This window comes from Cebus imitator, unplaced genomic scaffold (assembly GCF_001604975.1).
Source record: "Cebus imitator isolate Cc_AM_T3 unplaced genomic scaffold, Cebus_imitator-1.0 Scaffold218, whole genome shotgun sequence".
Classification (NCBI taxonomy): domain Eukaryota; kingdom Metazoa; phylum Chordata; class Mammalia; order Primates; family Cebidae; genus Cebus; species Cebus imitator.
This window is the reverse complement of record NW_016107533.1, coordinates 1,994,955-2,013,741: the sequence shown is the minus strand read 5'-3', so window position 1 is coordinate 2,013,741 and position 18,787 is coordinate 1,994,955. Positions and strand designations below refer to the sequence as shown.

At 36.5% G+C, this 18,787-nt stretch overlaps 1 protein-coding gene across 1 annotated transcript in view; it reads left to right on the top strand.

The window, feature by feature from the left end:
* The window catches only part of COL19A1 (collagen type XIX alpha 1 chain), a 338,927-nt gene that overhangs the window by 205,816 nt on the left and 114,324 nt on the right, over nt 1-18,787 (top strand). The window contains exon 15 of the mRNA XM_037746028.1: nt 15,254-15,307. Within this exon, the coding sequence (XP_037601956.1) occupies nt 15,254-15,307 (54 nt within the window). The remainder of the gene's footprint in view (nt 1-15,253; nt 15,308-18,787) is intronic.

The following is an 18,787-nucleotide window of genomic DNA, read 5'->3' as shown; positions in this document are numbered from 1 at the left end:
AGTAGACTTTTCCATTTATTAAAGTGCTGGATAAACTTTTACTATAACTGGTTTCTTAAAAGTGTTTGTGCTTCTAATGATATTCTAGAACAGTTTTGAATTTTTTTCTTTGTCATCACATAGATGCTTATAAAACCAGCTGCATATCAGGACTAAACTATTTATAACATAGGTTGACACAGTACCATTTGAAATATTTTGTGGACTGTGAACATTTCATAAGAACGCTTTATTCTTTTTCCTTCCATTCCTTGATATTATGGAATATGTCAGAAAGCTTTTTTAAAGTTACCATATATCTAGTCTCTTGAAAACACATACCCTATTTCAAAGCTCTAAGAAACTGATATCTGGATCAGTAGACCCAAATTTAATTTCAGCTTGCTCTGTTTACATCTTAAACTCCATTTAAAAATATTATTGTGCTATTAGAGAAAAGCTTCATATGATGCCAAATTTGTGTTTTTAAACTCAACTGGATAAACTGAAATGCTGAAATGAGTTATGCTAATGCAACACTCATCATGTGTTAATAACTGGACTGACATTTGCGGGATAAGGTTTTTCTATCAGAGAAAAATAAAATGATGTCAAATTCTAGATTCTTTGGATGGTTAGTTCCCTTCCAGGGTGAAAGACTTGAGCAACACTAGACCCCAGTATGTACAACCTCAAAAAATAATTTATTATATTACCCTGTAATATAATAAATGGCCCTATACTTTTTGTATTTCTATATTTTGCTACTTTAGAAATATTTCCATTTGGAAATGTTACCTATCTACAACAGAATTCAGCATTTATAGCAATTAAAAATAATAAACTATACATACCCACTCCCCCACCCACCCAACACACATACACCAAGGATAAATCTTAAAAACAATAATATTGAATACAAGAAAAAACACATATGTATGTATGTTTCTTTTTTAAGAGTGCATGAAACAGAAAGATAACATAAACGGGCAAGATCTGTGTATAATTTTCTCTTTACTCTCCAATATCCAGCATATAGTAAACACTTAATAAATACACAAATGCTTATCACTGAAGGCTTGGGACCTTCTGCACAGAAGAATGGGTAGACCTTTACAGAGACTTCATTCCATGGCAGCTGCTATACCTGCCCTCCAGAGTTTATAGTCTAACCATGGGGAAAAGATTATAGAAAGCTCCTTTCAAGCTTATATATTTCTCTTAAATAACTCTCAGATTTTCATATATTCTAGCCCACTATCTTTAGGCAGGTATGATTTTATTCTTTTTTTTTTTTCCTAAGGTAGAAACTGCTCAGGCGGAGAGATTATGTGACTTGTTCAGGTTTGCTTAATTAATAAATGAAATAGGATGTACTAGTGACCAGGTCTCTAGCTTCTCATACAGAGCATGTATTTTTCTATCCTCCTTTTTATTTTTAAGTCAATGATCAATTTGTGTCATAAATATATGAGTTAGAATCTGTATCACCTCAATATAATATACAACCTTTTTGCCCATAAAACATGACTATGCACAACAATTATTGAAAGTATGCCAGAATAGAAATATTGCCACGTCAATCGACCAAAGTCACTGATGTCCACGTTTAATGCAGACTTATAATTCTTGAAAATACTGGTGAACTACTACTCTTTTTTTGTGGATCTCTCTAAATAGCCTTATTTTTTTGTGCAGAACAAAACATGTTGAAGAAAGAAAAGAAATATTCTAATAGCAGACTGTGAGCCCCTCAAGGGCAAGATCTTTGTATAATTTTCTCTTTACTCTTCAAGATCCAGCATAAACACTTGTACAAATGCTCATCATTGATACAAGACTATCTTTATTTTTCCTATTCGTTTGTGTTCCTAAGTGGCAGTTGATTTCTCATTAGCGTAATAAGCAAATCTGTAACTTTGTTTGTTTCCAAGATTAGCTCCTGTAGTTTTAATTATTGTTATTTAAAGATTTAAATTAGGGGTCTGTCTTCAGGAGCTCAAACATCTAAATGAACGTGTGAATATTGCTGTGTAATTTTATGTTTAGAATCCCAAAGACAAGTGACTGGATTTTTCTCTTTGCCTCTAGAGATCTTGACATCAAATAGATTTCACCTACCTGTGTTTTCTCTTTTGAATGGTTTTAAATCATGTTTCTTCAATTTGACTTTTTCCAAATAATCATCTTGTAAAAATACTTTATTATGTGTAAGTAAATGATAGACATAACTTTACTTAAATGTATCCTTTTTTCCCATTTGTTGGTTTGTCAGCCATGATCCGAGATAAGGGCTTTTTTTTTTTCATTAACCCCTCAAGGCTCTCATTTTCAAAGTCAGTGGGACTTTTAGGCATGGACTTTTTTAAGGCATCTTTGTAGCTTTGATTCCATATTTTAAAAGATACCCAATCTATGGCATTATTTCCCATAAGATCTCTAAGTTATTGGTTCATCATAATATAAATGAGACAATAAACTATATTTGCATATTTCTGTGGATGAGTTTAAACATCCTCGTTTCTCCTGCAAGGTCTTTCACTTGAGTTAGGCCAGCCAACTGGCGTATTGCTCGTTAATCATACATATTAACTGGAGTAGTTAATGCATCCAAATCCAACTTGCCATTCTGTCTACAGGGACTAGTTCGTGTTTTCTAAATGTGATGACATATGCTTCAGACACTGCTAATTAGGTCTTTCCCTTGAAAATTCATCCTGACATGTTTCAAGAACATTTTCTCCCTTTGGTACAAGATGATTAAATTATTAATATCCTTTTATAAGTCTTGTAGGATTACTTATACAATGCAGCTTTCTGTTTTAAAAACTATAGTTTATAAAGAAGGATGAAATAGATCTCACTTCCTTATACTGTATATCTTTTTTTCCAGTCAAAAACAATCGGTTGGGTAAATATCAGAGAATAATAGATATTATATTCAGTAACATAAAATGTTAATGTAAAATTGAAAAATATTTTGTAACCTGGGCAACATAGAGACATCCATTTCTACAAAAAAATTAAAAAGTTGCTAGGTATGGTGGCACATACCTGTAGTCCCAGCTACTCGGGAGGCTGAAGTAGGAAGATATTTAAGCCCAGGAGGTTGAAACTTCAGTGAGCAGTGATCACACCACTGCACTTCAGCCTGGGTGACAAAGCAAGACTCTGTTGAAAAAAAAAAAAAAAAAGATTCGCACATGGAAATGGAAATGGAAATGTTATATAGTCAGCTGTTTGTATCTGTGGGTTTCACATCTGTGGATTCAGCCAATGATGGATTGGAAATATTTGAAAAGAAAATATGGTTACCTCTTACTGAGCATATACAGACATTTTTTTGTTATTATTCCCCAAACATTACAATATAACAACTATATACATGGCATTTACATTGTAGGTATTATAAGTAACCTAAAAATGATTTAATGTATAAGAGAGGATGTATGTAGGTTATTTGCAGATTCTATACCATTTTTTATAAGACATTTGAGTGGCTATGAATTTTGGTATTGGGCAGTGGGGATCGGGAACAAACCCCCCACAGATGCCAAGAGATGACTGTACATATTATCAACTCTGCACACATGTAAGGAAGTGTTATAAACAATCTAAATCAGATAACCTAAAATTAGTTCTATTGAGCTTCTGTATTAAATGATGAATTTGTAGCAGTTTTGCCTTCTGGGCTATTATCAACTTAAGCAGGTGCTTATACCAACCTACATAATATGACCTTTTTAAGACAAAACTCCTAATGCCTTCCCATCACAATCACAGTAATGAAACTCAGAGCGCTCCCCATAATCTACAAGGCCCAGCCTAATCTGGCCTGCCTGCCACCCAACCACTCTCTTGCTCTTCTCTTTCAACCTGTGTTTGTTGCTATTCCTTGAAGAATTTGTTCTTGCTTTTGCCTCTTCTGGATGCTCTTTCTCAGACCTTGCATGAACCCTGGACTCACTTGGTTCAGGTTTCTGCTGAGGCTTTCCCTGATTTTTCTATCGAAAACAGCATGCCTTCCTGTATAACTCTGTATTCCCTAGCCCTGCTTTATTTTTCTATATTTTCCTATCACTATCCAAAATTCATATTTACTGATCATCTCTGATCATTACCATTATGCTATACTTACTGCATCTCCAAATAAAGAGTTGCAGTAAGTATAGCGTAGTGGTAATGGTCAGAGATGATACACCCAAGTTACCTGGATTCAAGTCTTATCTTTGCTATTTATAGCCCCATAACCTTGGGCAAGTTACGTTGTCACTAATTTGCCTCATCCTTAAAATGGGAATACATGAAATATATTTTGAGGATTAAATGAATAAATATGTGTAGGTTTCTTTGAATGATATTTGGCATCTATTGCTTTATTGTCCCCATTGATACATAAGCTCTATGGAGACAGAATTTGAGGTATTTCCAGAGCACAGTAAAGCAACTAACCTGCATTAGGCACTTCATAAATGCTTCTTGAATTAATGTATGAACAATTCTGAACACATACCAGCTAAAAGTGGGGGGAAAATATCCTATAAAAACATAGCAAAGAGCCAGCAGGTGAACAAATAAAGAGTTTAAAAGTCATAATGGAAAATTTACGTAGTTAAGAAAGCTGAGTTGGTTATGTGAGTTTTATGTATGCAAATGCATATGTACTAGATATAGCAAGAATGAGGGGAACAAGATGTATTTGGGGTTTCTGCCTATAGGATACTTCCCTAGCGGGGAACAGAGAAGAAGTCAAAGAACATAAAGAGAATCTGGCAACCGACCAACAATTGCTGCTGGCAGGACTAACTGGGTCACCAGCTTTCCTAGGAAACCCTACCTTATTTTGGGAAATGTTGGATCTGACAGGAGCTGAGGAAAGGTGGATTGTAAAGGACAGACTTCAAATTACTTTTACCCAGTTACAGCTTCAAGTGGCATTGGTGTTAAATTTAAGGAAGTGAAAAGTAGTATTCAAATAAAGAAAAATACTCTCGGTTTTGTACAATAGTATATCCCCAAGTGTTCAGTTTTTAAAGGTCATCAACACCTTTTCCTAATATTTAAATCAATTGTACAAAAAAAAAACGAAGTGGTAAGCTAGGAAATGCCTTCTGAACACACTTGAACTAAAGATTGGAGATAAATATCAGAAGAGAAGAGAACCATACTCATCTAAGACAGGTTACCACAGGTGCATCCAGGGAAAGCTGTCCCTGTTTCAGGACCTTTTATGGGGTGTAATGTCACAGGTTGTTGATGAGGTTGTGTAGACAAATTTTTCTACTCACATTTCCCTCCTATCTCCATGATCCCTTCACTCCAAAGGGAAACTGGAAGTGCCGAGATCAGCTATAATCAAATGAACAAGTTTGTCTAAATATCTGTTGGGAATAATTGTCCCTTCTCTTCTACCATGAAGGCAAGCTGTAAGTCTTAATCATCTTGATATATTTTCCCCAACACAGCATGCAAAACAGACAGTAAATTTTTGCCAAATAAAATTTACTCACATCTTTTTGATAGTGTTTATTTCTGAAATCATTACTTAAATATCAAAATGTAATTTAATCCATTAAATACACCTCTATTAGTTGAGAATTACATAAGGAAAATTTTTCCATTTCAAAATTGGGTGACCTTTATAGTTTCATCTCACTGATCCTCTAGAATTCTCTTCATTTGTCAGGCAGTTATCAAATAACTTGTTCTATGAATTTATTTTGTACTAGTCAGTTCAATCCTGGACATTGAAAATGTGGCTCTAAAATTCTACCCTTTGAGTGCATCTTTTAGAGTATGTAACTCAGAAATGGTGAAAATATGCCCTGTCACTTTACCTTAATTGAAATCAAGATATATAATATTACTAATGATTATTTGTTCTGATGCTCACTAGTAATGCTGACCTTGTTCCTGCTAGGCCTCTGACCTGTCTGAAGTTTGTAGATGAACTTCATTACATTGTTTTTATTTTAACATTTCTATTAAATAAGACATTATCATTGTATGTGCATTATTTGTACCTCTGCGTGTCAGTTTTGTCGACCCTAAGCCTATAAATATAACAGTTCCCATAGTAAAAGTGAAGGATAAAAGTCTTTATTCATGAGGCATTGTGAAAGTGGAATGAATGTTTTAGAGATGTAGAAGCCTGGTGGCATAATTCTCAGACAGAACGGCAATGTATAGAAAGGCCAAATCCCTTCTCCAGTCTGGGAGTGCACTGCCTGTGAACATCCAAATATAAAGGAAAGAATGTGTTCACAATGGATTTCCAGCTTCCACCAACTTCATGTGGCACAAAGATGTTAAAATACATCACAGTATATTCAGAAAATTGTTTAGCAATACCCTACCACTGCCTGATCCATGATACCAAGATGAATCAAGTGCCTTGGCAAATATTGGCAATGACACGCCTAGAAAACAGAGCCAGAAGTCAGGCCTGAGATAGTTGGTGGTTTGGCAAGGCAGTTAGGCATCCCAACAAATCTAAATGGAAGGTTTTGGTTGGCCTCAGAATCATGGTAGAGTGATGCGAGGGCAAGCAGAAATCAGGCAAGCAGGAGAGAACCAGAAATATCCACATTCCAAAAGGGAAAGCAACAAGTAAATGAGACATTTACAAAATCTGATTTGGTTGTGAGAATAAGAGAAGCTCAAAAATTATAACAGCAAAATAACCTAAATTGTGAATGATCAAGATACCTACATCAAGGAAACCTTAATCCTGTTTAAATGTTTTAATGAATCATCTATTTAGCTTATCATTTATTGAATTGTAGCTCAAGAGGTTTAGATAATAATGTCACAACTTCTAACTTGTTTTGAAAAGCCACATTAATTACAGATGCCATCGGGTTGTGGGGGGCAAGGAAAGAGGCAGAGAGATGAGGAAATAGTAGAATGAAATAATTTAAACATTTTAAGATTCCAGCCTCAATGATATTTTAAGATTCCAGCCTCAATGATATTTATCTTTCCTTAGCTCTAAACCTATTTCATTTGTTCATGCTGAATTGCATCTTCTTATATCCTTACAAGAGTCACTTGTCAGATCCATGAAGTAATGAGACCTTTATGATTAGAGTTACTGTCATAGATACATTTTTAAATATCTACTAAGAAATAAAATGTACTTAAAATATTATGCATTCCTCATGTAAGTATTCAGTTCTCATTTTTCCACATATCATTGAGTTCAAAATGTAATTCTTACATCAGGCATAAATCTTATTTCTGTTCACAAAGTAAAAAAAGAAAACTAAACTTCCCAGATAGTCTGTAGTGTTTTCCTGTGTAATTAACACCTCATTCACAGTTGTGTGTGCCAGTCAAGGCCCTGTCTCCTCTTTCTTGACATTTCCTTGATACCTTGTTCAAGCTGAGCTGATGCCTAAGAGTGTGCAAAATACACATATGGAAACGGGAATGTTTAACAGGAGCCAGCTGAATTACTGTGACCTGACAGTTTAGAGAGAGTACTTAGACACATGTTTCATTTTGTGGGTTTGGGGTCTGTGTGCGAGCCTTTAAGTCCAATTACTTCTGTAAACTCATCTTCATCATTTTCATCCTCATCAACAAGAAAAACCATCTGTCAAATGAATACCAATAGTCCATTATTTGCATTCTTCTTTTCTTAATGCTTCTAAGAGGGCCAAGTGTTTATAAATCAAGTGTCTAATTTAAGATACATGCTCTCTCACTCTGCAAGTCATCCTGGAAGCATTAGGTTACTTTTACTGTTGAAAATTTGTAGATGTCATTTATTTAAATAGCCTTGTCTCTTTTTTCTTATTGTTAATAGTGACTCTGTGTCCTTGTGCACAGAAAATGAAAGTGGAATCAAGCTTTAAGATCATTCAAATAAAATCATTCCATTGTGGGAATCTCCTGGTTTCATTTGTTAAAGGCGAATTGGAATTTAATATACATTCAGAAAAATGCATACGTCGTAAGGGTACAGATTGATGCTTTTTCACAAAATGAACATACTTATGCAGCCAGCACATAGTTCAAGCAACAGAGTATCACCACCCCAAGAAAATCCTCTCATGCTTTCTTTCAGTCACTTTTCACTCCCACATGGGTAACCCATTATAACTACTGATAGTATAGATTAGTTTTGCCCGTTTTGTCCTTTGTATGATTTGACCAACATTTTATTTATAAGAAACATTTATATTGTTGCATGTAGTTTAATTTCATTCATTTTGATTGCTATCAGATATACTTTTCCATTGTATGAATAAACTACAATTTTTTTCATTTCTACCTCTAATAGGTATCTTGTTATTTTAGATTTTTTAAAAAACTCATATCCATGCTTAAGATTTGATTAGACTCTACTAAAGGATGCACACTATATATTTTGGAGGGTTTCCTGGAGACATTATCAAACATTTTATAGAAAAAAATGGAGAATTGGAGAGAGGGTAGTAGAAGAGCAATGAGGAAAGGAGCTGTTTATTAGAACTACCATACACTGGACATTCTGGTAAAAATCACTGTTTTTTATCAGTTGTGGTAAAAATATATAACATGAAATTTACTATCCTTACAACTTTTAAGTAGTAGTTCAGTAGTGTCAACTATATTCATACTGTTGTGAAACAGATCTCTAGAATATTTTCATCTTGCAAAACTGAAACTCTGTAAACCTTAAACAACTCCTTTTTTTTGGTCTTCCTTTTCTTCAGTCATTGGTAACTGCCATTCTCTTTTCTATCTCTATGAATTTGGCTTCTTTAGGTACTTCATATAAATGGAATCATAGAGTATTTGGTTTTCTGTGACTGGTTTATTTCATTTAGTATAAAGTCCTCAAGGTTCTTCCATGTGGTTCCACGTGACAGGATTCTCTTCCCTTTTAAGGATGAAAATATTCCATTGTATGTTTGTACAACATTGTATTTATCCATTAATCCACTGAGGGACATTTGGGTTAGTTCCACCTCCTATCTATTGAGAATAGTACTGCTATGTACATGGGTGTGCAAATATCTCTTCTTAAATTAGTTTCCAATTCTTAGGGTATATACCCAGAAATGGGCTTGCTAGATCATATGGTAGCTCTATGGTTTGTTGGTTTGTTTGTTTGTTTTGAGACAGGGTCTCACTCTGTCACCCGGGATGGAGTGCAGTGATGTGATCTCGGCTTACTGCAACCTCCACCTCCTGGGCTGGAGTGATCCTCCCGCCTCAGCCTCCAGAGTAGTTGGGACTGCAAGCATATGCCACCATGCCCAGCTAAGTTTTGTATTTTTTTTTTTTTTGGTAAAAATGGGATTTTTGCCATGTTTCCCAGGCTGGTCTTGAACTTCTGGCCTCAAGAAATCCACCTGCCTTGGCCTCCCAAAGTGCTGGAATTACAGGCATGGGCTACCAAGCCTGGACTGGTAGTTCTATTTTTAACTTTTTGAGGTAATCTATGCTGTTTTCTATAGCAGCTTCACAGTTTTACAATTCCATCAACTGCGCACAAGTGTTACAATTTCCCCGTGTCCTAGCCAACTCTTGTTTTCTGGTTTGTTGATAGTAGCCATCCTACTGGGTGTATGCAGTAGGAATTTTACAAGTGATCTTTTTATTCCTTTAACAAAGCTGTCACAAAGTATAAGTACCATTTTATATCAATGAAATCTTACCAGAAAAAGATTCCATACGATAAAAAGTAGGGAGCAGGGATTTTCTAGTCCAGGTGCTCCTGAACTTGACATTGAGCATTTTATTCTCAAAGTTCCACACAATCACAAAACAAATTGAATTCTTTTGTTCTAAGCTACAAGATATAGACTTAAAAGATATAAAGTGCTGTACAGGATTGCCTGATTTTAAATATGAAATAAGAGCTTCAGTTTTAGAGCAGTGGTTCTTGTAACATGGTCCCCAGACCAGCAGCATCAGCATTACTGCAAACTTGATAGAAATGCAGATTCTCATATCTCACCCTAGACCTACTGAATCCAAAACTCTGAACAGCCAAGCAGGTGGGACACACCTGTAATCCCAGCTACTCAGGAAAGGGGCTAGCTGTATTACCATGACCTGACAGTTTTAGAGAGAGTACATAAATACATGCTTCATTTTGTGGGTTTGGAGTCTGCATACCATCCTTTAAGTCCAATTACTACTGTAACTTCATCATCCCCATCAACAACAAAAACCCCACCTGTCAAATAAGTACCATTAGTCCAGTATTTCCATTCATCCCTTTTAAATGCTCATAAGATGGCCAAGTGTTTATAAATCAAAAGTCTAATTTAAGATACATGTTTCTCACACTGCAAGTCATCCTGGAAGCATCAAGTTAAAGAAAAGAGCTTTTTTAAAGCTCCTATTTATTGAGACAGGATCTATGCTGGTCTTGAACTCCTGGGCTCAAATGGTCCTCCTGAGGTTTCCTGTGACTGATTTATTTCACTTGGCATATAATGCCATCAAGGTTCCTCCATGTCGTTGCGTGTGACAGGATTGTCTTGCTTTTTAAGGCTGAAAATATTCCATTGTATGTTGGTACCACATTTTGTTTATCCATTCATCCACTGATGGACATTTGGGTTAGTTCCTCCTCTTGACCCTGAGGAGGATTATTTGAGACCAGCATGGATCCTTTCTCAAAAAAAAAAAAAAAAAATCCGCAAGTGAGGCACAGCAATCTGTTTTAAACAGCCCTTTAGGTGACACTCATGCATGATCAGGTTTGACCACTCCTGGGTTTAGATCGTTAGGCAGATATCTAAATTGTTGTCTAATAATCTTCACACTGTTGCCAAATAGAAAACTGACATACTGAGCACTTTCAGATTTCCAGGGCAACTTGCTAGAGTAAATCTGTATTTTGCACTTAATACCAGTTTTCAGGAAAATGTTGGATTACCCCAGTTATAATAATGCTATAACACTAGATCTCTATCCATCTGAAAGTTACCCAAACTCTAATTTATCAGAGTTGCTTCTGAACAAATGCCCACATGAGAACAGCCACCCTAACCAGGAAGACCTCTTCCAGCTCAGCAGATATCTGACTTCTCTCCAGGATTTTTACTCCACCCACATCCAAGCCCCCACTTTTTGCCTCTCTTTTGGGTCTAGAGAGAGTCTTCTAATAAATGGACCCAAACAGCCAGAGACAGAAGTGAAAGCAAACATGCAAACATTCCTCCTGATGCTGGACATCAGGAGCCTTCTTCCTGGGCCTACTATCAACCGCCACAGGCCCTGGCCCCAGGTATCCTCATCCACTTTCCTAGAGCTCTTCAAAGAAAAGAACGCAGATTCACAGATTAGACTTCCCCCTGAAAAGTGGGGGAATCTGGTTTCAGTCCTAGAAATGTAGTTGTGGTTTAAGCCTGTTTTCTTGGCATAATTATTAATAAAATACTCCCCAAATTGTCCTGGCTTAAGTAGTAAAATTCACTGTACCAAAAATCTACTGTTCACTCGTTTTTTAAAAAACAGAACATCTATTGTGTGATTAATCATTGAAATTCTTAAGATGAACTGGATGCTACAACAGCTGCCCTCTTGGGTTTAGGCATTGTTCCTTCTCAGAATCCATGCCTGAATCTGCGGTGTACAATATTCAGGTGCCTCACTCGACCAGTCCTGGTAGTATTTCATCTTTAAGCTTTAGCATTTCAGTTATACTTCCTCTTATGCTTAGCAGGGTAGCCACATTTGCCACAGGGTGACTTCTGGAGGTGGCAGCACTTAGAGACACAGTGGTGACACAATGTGTGTTTTATTGCAACAGTTTTCAAATGATGATGTTCCCTTCAGTATCCTGCTTCTGTGGCCAAGACCAAAGAGTATTGTTACCTCTTAGGTAGGCTTTTGCCTCTCCCTAATGCTTATAAGCAGAGAAGAGTTGATCCTTCAGAGGAACAGGAGACTGTACGACTGTATTTGGTACAGCCTGGAGCCTTGAAGAGGGGAAACAAGACAAGGGAGTTAATTCCTGGGGCTCCTTGGAGAGAAGAACAATCATGTCTGGGAGTAGGCATGGACTATTATGTTGATAAAAATGCGGCTCCTAAGGAAGGGCGCAGTGGCTCACACCTGTAATCCCAACGCTTTGGGAGGAGGCTAGAGCTGGAGAATCACTTCAGTCCAGGAGTTCAAAACTAGCGTGGGCAACATAGTGAGACTCTGTCTCTAAAAAAAAAATTGAGAAGAAAAGAAATTGTGCCCCACCTCTACCCAAAGCTCTCTTATGCTCTAAAGCTCCCACCCACATTTCTCACCCGTCCACCCCTCTGCTTTGTCCTCTGTAAGTCACTGATACTTATGACTCAAGTCTCAAGAGTTTTTCCTAAGGTAAATCTTGCTGCTAGTACAGATTGAGCATCCCTAATCTGAAAATTCAAAATCTGAAATGCTCGAAAATCCAAAACTTTTTGGGCAACAACACGACACCACAAGTGGAAATTCTGTACCTGACTTCACACAACAGGTTCCAGCCAAAATACAATCACAATTTTGTTTCATGCACAAAATTAATTAAAATTGTGCATAAAATAAACTTCAGACTATGTGGATAAGGTATATATAAAACATAAATGAATTTTATGTTTTGATTTGGGGCCCATCCCCAAGATGTTTCATTATGTATGTGCAAATATTCCAAAATAAAAAAAAAAATACAAAACACTTCTGGTTCCAAGAACTTTTGGACAAATGACAATCAACCTGTACATACTTGGTGGTAAGCCTAACAAGGTGATTGCATTGCTTTGTATAGCACATCTTTAAAAATTGTTCAAATCTGATTTAAGGTGCCAATAGCAATTCAGGCCTAGAAATCAGATTTAATGTGAAATATGTGCTGGCTAAAGTTGCCTGCACACAATATGTTCTAATTACTTAATAACCCTCAAAAATATTTTACCTGCACATCTACTTGGTAAAATCAGCCTTCTCTCTGCCCTCTTCCAGTATACACACTGACACTATGACAATGGCAAGGCTGGCTTAAGCCAGCAGTGATGTGCAGGAATCTGGAAGCTTGCCCTTACCAATTCCTGACTCTTGGATGCTTTTCACTCCTCATCTTAATACATGCCAATGTTAGGTTAAAATATCTAACATTTAGTTTGTTTCACAATTAACTCTGTGATAAAACTTAATAGCCTCATTTTCCCCACTTCCTGCCCAAATCAATATACATGTCTCCTTTGAAGAAAGGGGAATGAAAACTAAAGTTGATCCTATGGTTTTAACGTTCCTCAACCTAATGTCTGCTTAAAGAAAGAACCAATCACTTACTTAGATACCATTGATTTAGTTTCTTTGTGCTCTTTCAAATTAACAAATTATAATGCTTCCACTTTCTAAGTAAATTTTTATCATTGATTAGTCCTCAAAATTACTTAAATTTACTAAAAGACCAAATATGTTGATTTTCAGAAAATGTAAACTGCAAGACTAAGACATGGTGTACATGTGTATAACTTGTTTTAAGTATACAGAATAGTAAATTATATGTTCATTTAAATCTAACAATCCTCCAAAAGAATTGCAAGGTTTAGATCTATCAAATGAAAGATAAAGCATTACTATTAATAATCATATATATGTTTTTAATTTTTTTTTTTTTTTGAGAGGAGTCTTTGTCTCCTAGGCTGGAGTGCAGGGGCATGATCTTGGCTCACTGCCACCTCTGCCTCCTGGGTTCAAGTGATTCTCCTGCCTCAGCCTCCTGAGTAGCTGGATTACAGGCACACACCACCATGCCCGGCTAATTGTTTTTTTGTATTTTTCTTTGAAACGATGTTTCTCCATGTTGACCAGGCTGATCTCAAATTCCTGACCTCAAATGATCCGCCTGCCTCGGCCTCCCAAAGTGCTGGGATTATAGGCATGAGCCACTGTGCCCGGCCTATGTTTTTAATTAAAAAAAAATTTTTTTTAATCTGTTCTGTAGATGTTAACTAGGATTATTTATTTAAAAGGCTGCTGTTTTCATGTAAAGTCTTTAATGGTATCCCCTTAATTTGCCTTCAGGAACAATGGACACATTTCTCATCTAATCACAGCACTATATTTGCTTGTTTATCTCTGAAAACTTACTTTACTGTTTCAACTGGCATTTAAATTTTCTACCCCACTCCAAGATTAGATGAAAATCAGAGGAATCAAGCAACTTTGCCTGACATTCTCAGAACAAGAAAATTGGTGAATAAAATGGACCTTTCTGTACCTAAACTTATAATTCTCCCTCCAAAAAGCATTGAAAAGATCAACCTAATATTGTTACTTTGTAAGTATCAGTAAGCGTTAATATGTACTGACGGATTACCATTATGATAATCAAATAGAATTGTTAATAACAATAAAATAGAGTGACTAGATTTAGAAAACAAATGCTCATAAATGCTTCTCAAAATGTGTGCTTTCGATACTTAAGCTTAGTTCCCTCTATTAAAAATAAAGAATAAAAAATGTTCAAGAAAATAATTTTGTAATAAATAATGAAATGTTTTTTAAACGCTATTAGATTCATGGGTACTTAGAGGTGTTAGCACAACATCTTGCAACTGGAATTTAGCTACTTGTGAACTTGGGAGAGTTAATATTCGGTTGTAATAATGAAGATTAACATGAAGAATTATGCATTTTAGTTCACTTATAAAAACAGCTTAACCATCCAAAGGGAAGAAAAGAGCTAATGTGCTTTATATAGCATGTGTAGTTATGATAGGGCTTAGGGCAGTGCTCTTCAAACTTTAGTGAGCATAAGAATTATCTGAAGTGGTTTTAAAAATGTAGATTCGTGACTCCCACCCCAGAGATTCTAAACTATTAAGTCTAGGATGAAGTCCAAGAATATGCATGTTTAACATCCAATCTCACCCTCAGGTAACTCATACAAAATTAGGATTCAGACCCATCTTGGAGAACACCAACTTAAGATGACAGATGCACTTGTTATTGCATCCAAACCCACAGAATCATCAGCTAAAATACCCATCTTAAGCCATCTTTCATATACTTTTTATTACTTTGCTAAAGAACAAGGTAGATCGCATGTAAAGGGCTGCTGATAGCAGTTAAGATTTACTCATTTCAGCTACTATACTTCTCATTATGGTCCTTAAAAATTGGCCCATAACTTTTAAAATTAATTGATGTTTAAAAGACATGTGGAATTGGAATTGTTTCTTAACTTTCTGTTCATTTTTACTGTCTTCAATATTGCCATTTAATATTGTTTGATATTAAAATGTAATGGAATCACAGTATTTATCATCTGTTCTTCTTCGGTTTCAAGGGAAGACGAGGGAAAACAGGACCTCCAGGAAAACCAGGACCCCCAGGACCGCCTGTGAGTAAACAATGTGATGACTGTCCCTTGGAAGAGTCCCTCTTTATATCTGTGTGTTTACCTAAGGATTATTTTACTCCCCTGTAGATAATGATTTCCTTCTTTCTTATTATTTAGAATGACTGATTTCAGCACTTGGATAAGTAGTTCATACTCCCTATACCCCTAACACCATCGTCACCATAAACCAAGAGATAAGGGAGGCTGGTAAATGTCCACACGCCTCACTCACTTCTTTATCACAAGGATGGCAGTAACTGTAGTGTCTGCTTGAACATCCCAAGCCAAGTGTCCAGTTAGATGAATCCTGTTCTGCACCTACCTGAACTCCATCTTCTTGACTTCTTAACATCCAGGCTGACAGGAAATTAGACATCTGGGGAAGCATATCCACTTTTCTTGGTATGAAACTATTTTGTTAGTAGAATTTCATGGAATGGTAAAAAGTGCTATAAAGATCATCTAAACAGTTAGCTTATCTGGATCTTTTACCTCAAGCTTCTAGAAAAAAGGGATTCAATTCCTTGTAGTTCTGGTAACTCTGCAACCTATGAGAGTCTGGTTTGTGTCCAAGCTCCTCCACTGACACTGCACAACCTGTGGTCACCAACAATCTCTGTATCACAGATTTCCTGATCACTTTTCAGGCTTTATCTTACTTTACTGCTACACAGGAATTTACACTATTGACTGGTCTCTCCTTGAAACTCCCTATTCTTTTGGTTTAGCGACATTGAATTTTTTCCCCTTATGCCGGGGGCCATCTTTTTGTCTCTATCAACAACTTTCTTCTGCCCCCTATATGTTGCATGGATTAATGAATGTCAATTTTTTATTTCAACTCATGTTGCGGAGTTCTAGACTGGTACATTTCATTATTTTTTAGTATCTCCACTTGGAAGTCTCCTAGCTACCACAAAAGTAGAATGTCCAAAACTATACTCTAAAAAGAATCTTAGATTTTTTCTTCTTCTTTATCCTCCTCATCTAAATAATTTCTAATTCATGTCGGTTCTGCATCCCAGTAGCCCACAAATCCTCTCCGTCTTCACTGCCACTGCCTTAGTTTAGACCTTTGTCAATTTGAACCTAGATTTTTGAAGTTATCTAAGAGCTGTTCTCATTGCCTCTACCTTTTCCAAGTGGAGTAAAACCTCTAAATCATGACAACATCCAGGTGGGCTTGGATGGCTTAAAATTCTCTAATAGCTTAAAACTATTTTATTTTAAATTCCTCAGTAGCTTCTCTTTTCTTCAAGGAAGATGGATTCCACATCCTCTACATGCCATTCTTGGCCCTTCATGGTTTGCCTTTTACCTTGGCCTATCCTCCTCTATGCCCTTCCTTCTTTTGTAATCTCAATCTTCCCTTACTATCTCAAAAATGCCATAGCTTACAAATGTTCTCCAATAGGCCTATATATGCTTCTCTTTATCTTCATGACGCAAACATTTCTCCTATAGAGCTTTTGCCAGGGCTCTCAGCATTTGAGGTTTCATCCCATGGTCCTGTACCTTATACCTCCTACAGATGTAGCACATTGCTTTAAACTCTTATTTTCTTCATCTGTCTGATGACAGCATGGTGACTCTTTTGAACCTCTATATTGCCACCATTGCCTAGAACAGTCTCTGGCCTAAAGCATGTGATTATTGTTTATTTAATGACTGAGTAACAAATGAATATATTTTGTAGATGTAAAAATTAAGACCAGGTAAGTGACCTTCTAAGGACCAAAAACACCCTGCACCACCACTAGAGGGCCTCAACCCAGTACCTTAGGAATCTTTTAGGATGTGGTCACATGCCAAAAATGAACACGATTGCTGTCCTGTCATTGATTTCATTTCACTTTAGCCATTTTAGTAGATTGTCCTACTAACAATGCATTGGTGTCAATTGATGTGTATTATATAAAAGCAGATTGGTGGGATGAAAGGGTGAGGAAGCATAAGCTGGGTATCTGCATTAGTCCATTCTCACACTGCTATGAAGAACCACCTGAGACTGGGTAATTTGTAAAGAAAAGAGGTTTAATTGACTCACAGTTCCACAGGCTGTACAGGAGGCATGGCTGGGAGATCTCAGGAAACTAACTTACAATCATGGCAGAAGGGCGAAGGGGAAGCAAGCACATCTTCACATGGCAACAGGAGAGACAGAATGTGACAGGGGAAGTGCTACATACTTTTAAACAACCTGATCTCGTGAGGACTCACTCACAAGACAGCATCAGGGTGCTAAACCATTAGAAACTACCCTCATGTCCCAATCATCTCCCATCAGGTCCCTCCCTCAACAATGGAGATTACAATTTAACATGAGATTTGGCTGGGGACACACTGCCAAACCATATCAGTATCCTAGAATCTAATCTTTAAAGGAATCAGCTTTGTCGATTTTTATTTCAACTTTTTAGGCAAAACAGAGAACATAGTGTAAGATTTTTTAAACAATTGTTTCATGCTTTAAAGAAGAAAAGCTGGAATGCTAACAGGCAAGATTAGACCTTCATGTAGTTTTTTAAACCCATGATGCTGCTTTTAAGACAGGATAATTGTTGTCTCAAAGGAGGAATTTGAATGTTGAAGGCCTTTGTGACAGCTTGCCAAATGTCTAAGAGAGAAGAGGATTACACTGAATTCTAGAATGAGTTCTCAACTATAGATCAAATGAGTTTACTGAAGAATTCAGAAGATTAAAAAACATGTGACCATGTGACTGTATGATAGGATTTATAATATTCAGTTCCACAGACTTTAGTTTATTGTGCCAGAGTATCTGGGGGAAGAGAGGTGCTTATTTTATTTCAAGTATAGATTTAGAACCTAAACTCAGCTCTGGGTCTGACACACAGAGTTCATTAAATCCTGAGAACATAGTATTTGAAAAAAATGGTTTATTAACTTTTTAAATATAATAAAATAATTTGTTAGAAAAATTAGGAAAAATCTATGCAGAAAACAAAGTGTTTACTTACAGGTCAGCTGTTGTTTTATTAAACTCTCTACTATCCGCTCATTTTCTGTTCAAAACTGTGGTTTGTGGAAACTGTGTTTCTGATTCTGGGATAACTTCACTAATGAACTAAAATATGTTTTCTCTAATACATGTATTATCAAAACCTTACTTTGAGATACAGTTTTCATCAGCTGGTGGATGTTTTTGAAGTTGTTCATGTCACAAGTTAAATTGATGATATGCATATTAGTGTGCTGCAAAAATCCTATGGAGCACCTCCTCTTAATTACAGAGCCTGGTTAAAAACAGCATTGAAAGAAAGATGACTTTGGGAAGCCGAGGTGGGAGAATCACGAGGTCAAGAAATTGAGACCATCCTGGCTAACATGGTGAAACTCCATCTCTCCTGGAAATACAGAAATTATCTGGGCATGGTGGCATGCACCTGTAGTCCCAGCTACTCAGGAGGCTGAGACAGGAGATTTGCTTGAACCTATGAGGTGGAGGTTGCAGTGAGC